The 6,141-nt window shown below is 35.7% G+C and overlaps 1 protein-coding gene and 2 non-coding genes across 3 annotated transcripts in view; 1 reads left to right on the top strand and 2 right to left on the bottom strand.

The window, feature by feature from the left end:
- Positions 1-833: 833 nt before the first annotated feature.
- ttll1 (tubulin tyrosine ligase-like family, member 1) overlaps positions 834-6,141 on the bottom strand; it is an 11,042-nt gene continuing 5,734 nt past the window's right edge. Inside the window, exons 9-10 of the mRNA XM_007579153.2 lie at positions 4,241-4,404; positions 834-2,681 (exon numbers count right to left, since the gene is read on the bottom strand). Of these exons, the coding sequence (XP_007579215.1) occupies positions 2,552-2,681; positions 4,241-4,404 (294 nt within the window). The 3' untranslated portion in view covers positions 834-2,551. The remainder of the gene's footprint in view (positions 2,682-4,240; positions 4,405-6,141) is intronic.
- trnay-gua (transfer RNA tyrosine (anticodon GUA)) lies at positions 2,831-2,918 on the top strand. Its single transcript is given in 2 exon segments — positions 2,831-2,867; positions 2,883-2,918. It is a non-coding gene; the product is annotated as a tRNA-Tyr (tRNA).
- On the bottom strand, positions 3,687-3,773 carry trnay-gua (transfer RNA tyrosine (anticodon GUA)). Its single transcript is given in 2 exon segments — positions 3,687-3,722; positions 3,737-3,773. It is a non-coding gene; the product is annotated as a tRNA-Tyr (tRNA).

The raw sequence follows: 6,141 nt of genomic DNA, 5'->3' as shown, positions 1-6,141 counted from the left end.
TTCTGATATTTGATTATTAAATTACATTATATTTGATATAAGTCAAAATTATTTTTTTCCTAATCCTTATCTGTAAGTTTTCAACATCAAGTTTCTCTGTGGTAGTCGTGAAGGGCTTTTATTTTGAAGGCAAACGCAACTGACGGAAGTTGACGTCAGTGCAGCTTTGTAGAACGCCTTACTGACGTAACATCCTCAAATACTTTTGGGATTACTTTCCAGATATTGTGGAGGTTTTATAAGTTTTTATTTCCTTTTCAGAGGTAGACAGTAAAATAAAGACCAATTACATTTCACTTTGTATTTTAGAAACATATTCTGATTACAATTAATGCTGTTATTAAATCTGGTTCCATATCTATTTGTTGGCTTGTTGTCATCACTGGCAGACTACAGTTGTTGCAGTGTGGGTCTGTAGGGAGATTTTTTTTTTTAATTAAAAGCAAATTTGCTTGTTATGCTCCCTCAATCAAGATAAATGGCTGAAAGTTTCTTAAATATTCTAAACCAAAAAATATTTAAGAAACTGCCCCCAAGACTCTGAAGAGTCTTGAAGAGTCCCAGAAGAGTCAAAGTTCAGGTAGCAGGTGAACAATATTGCTAATAAGGCATTTTGTAGCAACACACTCATGTGTAAACCAGCTTACTTCCACATACTCAGATGTACGTATCTGAGCATGTATCTGTTTCTAAAGTGCCCTCCTCTTCGTTAGAAACACAACGCCCAAAACGCATCTTTAGAGAAAGGAAACTTAAATTATTACGTTTCTGTGTTTTACCAACATTAACCTGTGCAAATCGAAACTCTCCTGCAAGAAGAAACTGACTAAAAATGAAATCTGACCACAGCTTTATTTAGCAAAGAGAACAATGCATACTTTAATAACATAATAAATCACATTTTAACCTTTTCTTATCAGAGCTTCAACAGAAAAACGTGAATGTACTCAAACCTGAGTAAAAATCAGTTAAAATTAAATGTTTCTTGGGATAGAGAAAAAATAATTAAGTCACATCCAGAATTAGCTCACAGCTGCAAACAGATAGTGATAAAAGCTGAATTGTTTCTGATCGTGTAATGAAAACCAGCAGTGGGAACCAAGTACGGCTTTACCCAGTTCCTTTAACCACGGGAATTTCCCCAATTTCTACTGAATTTAACCTCACAGGTGGATATGCAGCTGATACTTTGTGCTTTGGGGATTTTTGGTTAGAAATTACCACATTTATGCTTAATATATATGGTAACATCTCCATGAGGAATGAAGAAACATTTTTCATTGTGGGGAATAAGGCGAAATCAAGCTTTTATTGACAAAAAAACATTATGATGAAGCATGACTCCATGGGAAAACAAAGATGATTAAAAAAAATGTTGTTTTAAATAGTCTCAGTTACATTCATTAATGGCTTTAGGAGTCTTTAGAACAGTTTAACAACGTAAAAATGGAGGATTTAATAAGAAAAATAAGCATGAGCACAGAATAAGAATCCTGTTACATAATTTTTTTGTGTTTGCAAATAAAAACCACATTGTCATCAGCATACCATGACACATTTACCTTAAAAAACAACTAATGTGTTTCTTTTTCAAGGCGGGGTTAAAGATGTATCAGAATGACCTGCTTCAATCAAAATTAAATAGCAAAAGTTTCTTTTCTTGTTGATTTCACAAAATTATAACAACTTAGATTTAAAATTTTATCAGTATTGTCATTATTTTTGGTTGTTTAAATGGGTAGAAAAGGCTTCACTTTTGCCCATTTCAATTTAATTCAAAAACACATAATTAGTCACAAAGGGAAATTAAATATTTGTCCATTAGAAGGTGATTTCACACAGTGATTAATCACAAGACAATGTTAAACAACTGTCTCTGTGTTGCTTCCAATATCCTCTGAATTTAAAAAAAAAAAAAAGATTTTCGTTACTCATCGGGGCTTAAATGATTGGAAAGTCTTTAAGAACGTATCAAGTACATTCTAACTACATATAGACTTTTATATAAGATCTCTGACGTAATGCATATTGAATTTGTCAAAATGCAAAATGGAGGTTCTCGTTATTCTAACACATAAGTCTAAATTAAAAAAATAAATAAGGTGCGGTATTCTGCACTGAATACAGTCCTTGTAAAGCATGAGCATTTAAAAAACATTTTGGGATCTATAAACATTTAGCAACTCTAATTCTGCATATAAACTTCTTAACTTTAAAACCATTTGCATTCATAATACCTCTATTTTTTCCAAAGCGCAGCTTCTCTCCTTCACACACCTCGTCCTCGTTGTTAGCACCCTTTTTGGCAGATCAGAGTTAGGTGCAAGTAATCGACAATCATGCATAGTTCAGGTCGTAGATCATCGGCGTCATGAGGATATTTCCTACAAACACCCAAAGTCTCCATCTGTTAAGCTTTACCGATCGCTCTGCATTTGAACAACAGTTTGCCACTGTCGGAGAAACGAAGGCTGGCCGTTGATAAAACTCTGGGTGGTTTTTTGCTCCAACAGTAAGACAGAGGAAGTCATTCCAAGTCAGTAACATGGCCTCACTTCCATGTGGCTGCGGCGGGACGGGCGCCAACACTCCCCCTGGCGCCCTTTGAACCCAGCAGCTGACCCGAGCGGCTCCGCAGGTCACGCTCGGCGCTCTCGCTCTGCGCCTGCTCCTCGTCATACCTGATGGAAGACAAACAGCGCGACTCAGATCCGGTTTCCTCCTCTGTTTGCTCTGACATGGAGCGTGTAAACACACAGTCTAAACCTTTCTGGTTTCAGGCTTAACATCACAACGTCTGGATAAAGTGCATGTCTCTGACACTAAACGGCCTTCAATAGCTCAGTTGGTAGAGCGGAGGACTGTAGGGTACAACGCTGGACATCCTTAGGTCGCTGGTTCAAATCCGGCTCGAAGGAGCTTCTTTTTTATTCCCAGTACTTTGCATTCACAACAAAATCTACACAAAAAACCCTGCTTAGCTACATATAATCAACTACCTCTACAAAAATATCAGAAACTTTTCACATTCAATCAACACAAAAGCAGCTTCAACTCCATAGCAATTCCCAATAATAAGATAAATATAGATTTAAGCAGAAAATTAATCATACGTCTGGCAAATAAAAGTTTTGAACAATCTTCATTCAACCAAGAAGTTTGTTTCTGACTGGAAATGAGTTTGTTTGCCCCAAAGTTGAAAATAAACAGAGTATTTTATTTTACATGTCAGAGTTAAAACGAAATTAGGAAAAAATACACTTTAAAAATAAACATATTTACAATCGTTTAAATTTAGGAATGAATAAACGAATAATTGCATTTCAGATCCAATTATTAAAAGTGAAATTCCTAATTCTAAATCAGATGTAATTATTTCCATATTCATGTAAATAATTTAATATTTTATGTGTTACACTGATTAGTGCAGAGTTAACCTTTAACACTAACATTAGTCATATTTTATAAAATAATTTTAAAAAGAGGGGGAAACAATCTTGTAGTTATTCAAAAATAAAATCTGAACTAATTTTATAGTTAATAAAACCTCAATGTATTTGTCTCAATTTAACTTTAATCATTTAGGAATTAATTTATTGGTTAAATTGTGACTGAAATGATCCAATAAACAGGTCAAACTTAATGTTTACATTCATGTCCATCTCAACCTTTGACCTAAAAGCAACTCCTTCGAGCCGGATTCGAACCAGCGACCTAAGGATTCCTGATTAGTCCACTACAGTCCTCCGCTCTACCAACTGAGCTATCGAAGGGTGTGACAGTATTGACATAACAGTGGAGTCTACACATTACTGCTTTGGAGGGAAGGCGCAGATCTTTCTTTTTTTTTTTTAAGTTTGTAAATAAAATAAAATAAAATAAAATAAAATAAAATAAAATAAAATAAAATAAAATAATAGACCTAACAATATCTTAGTTTTGGGACTAAAATAAACACTTTGCTATCAAAGAAAATCAAAAAGTAATTGGCAGAAAACAGGATATAGATCAGCTGAAAAAAAACCTGGACTCTAAATAAAAACTGTAAATCAAATTAAATTCAACTTAATGATGCTCTTTTCAGATGCAGAACAGGTCTAATTGGATTTTTTTCTGACAAATGTTCAGCCCCTGTTTTGCTATTTAAAATCTCCAGCTTTAAACCAGATGTTTTGTCCTCCATGATGGATTCTTTAACCCCACTGAACCAGCGGAGGGTTTCTGAATTAAAGTCACTCACAGGACTTGGTAGTTGCCCAGGGCCTCTCTGGGCGGACTGCGATTCCAGCGGCAGTCTGGGATCTCCCCGTTGGGCATGACGATGTTGAGCGTGTCGTTGATGAGGTTGTATTTCAGAATGCGGTCGTTGGCTGTGCTGGAGGTCAGCGACGGAGAGGCGTTAACCTGAGGGTCACAAACAGCACCATATTTACAGCAGTAGAAGAAGAAGAAGAAGAAGAAGAAGAAGAAGAGAGATTTGGGCTGTAATAAACCCTGAGTGGGCTCACGGCTAATGAGAAGTGATTAATAATGCAACGCAGACTCCAAACGAGATCTGTTTGGTTTCTTCCTGTAATTATACTGAATGTGGAAGGAAATGAAGCTACTAATATGTACATAAATATGCAATCAGTAAACACTCATTTATAAACTGAATGTACAAACTGTTAAATGAATAATTCCTGTTGTTTTTTCCCACTTAGCTTATTTATGCACATGTAGATACCATATTATATATTTTTAAAACTATATTTCTTAGTTTAAACATGATTTAAAATCAAATAAATATAATTTTTTTTAAAGTGAAATATTTGAATTAAATAAATGATTTTGGTACATTATTCTCCATGATCCGTTTTCAGTTTTCTGGCATTTCTAACTAAAATTTGACCAAATTTCTAAAATTTAAATTTATTGTTTGCTACTGTACACTTGTACATTGAAAGCCAGCCAAAACAGCGCAAACAGTGTAAGAAATATAAACATAAATATGGTGATATTTACAATATTAAATCAGGTAAAAGATATCAGAAGTAATTGATGATTATCACCAAAACCTTGATCAAATAAAGTATCTCTAAAAATAGTTTCAGATTCACATACATTTCACTGAAATAAACCACTTGTTTCTAAATTTGTGAGGTTTTTCTTTTGTTTATTTTAATGTTTTTCAAACATTAGGATGCCAATAAGTATGAAAGAAGAAGCTGCAAAACATACATTTCAGATTACAAAATAAAAAGGAAAGAAATCCAACTTTCTGTTGTTTATTAGGATTAATTCTTGGTGAAATGACACTAAGCCTAAAATCCAAAAAGAAAATGACGTTAATATCAAAAATGGCGCTTGGAAGAAAAGTACCAAAAGATGACAGGAGACTTTTAAACCATTTAACCGTCTGAGAACTGAATTCAGACCCGGTGGGACTGATGAGCAGACTCACTGAGTTTCTGGAACGTGTTCCTCACAGAGGAACGTCTTTTGCCCTACAAACAAGTTTGCGCTGCTGAAAATAGATCAGATCGGCGTTCGCTAGCAGAAATAACTCAGACCCAGCCTAGAAACCCAGCAGCACAACGTGCAGCTGTCAAACGAGCGCATTGTGACTCATTACGAGGCCACAGCTGAGACAGACGGAGCAACAAATACAAAGCGTCTGCTGCCGGTGCGTTTCTACCAGTTCCTATTAGCTGAAGATGAATAAAGAGTCAGCAGCACAACACAAACACACAGAGAGCCTCTCACCAACCAGCAGCACAAAACGAGTGACGAAGATGGGAGAAGATGAGCAAGCCTCAATCTGGAGGTTCAGTTATTCTGGTTCAGAAGTTACCAGAGAGACAGCACTGATCAGAAAATACCAACGATTGATTATTTAGTCAGGAATTCTTTATAGAGAAGGTTTTATTTACCCAGAAACAACATGGAGGTTTTCTGAACTAAAGCCTGAAAGGAAACGAGGAAGAAACCGAGACGGAGGGGACATCCTGAGTCTAATGAATGAGAACCATCCATCCATCATCCAACATACATCCATCCATCCAACATCCAGCCATCCATCCAACATCCATCCATCATCCAACATACATCCATCCATCCATCCATCCATCCATCCATCCATCCATCCATCCATCCATCCAT

This window comes from Poecilia formosa, unplaced genomic scaffold, assembly GCF_000485575.1.
Source record: "Poecilia formosa unplaced genomic scaffold, Poecilia_formosa-5.1.2 Scaffold509, whole genome shotgun sequence".
NCBI lineage: Eukaryota > Metazoa > Chordata > Actinopteri > Cyprinodontiformes > Poeciliidae > Poecilia > Poecilia formosa.
This window is presented reverse-complemented; position numbering and strand designations above follow the sequence as displayed.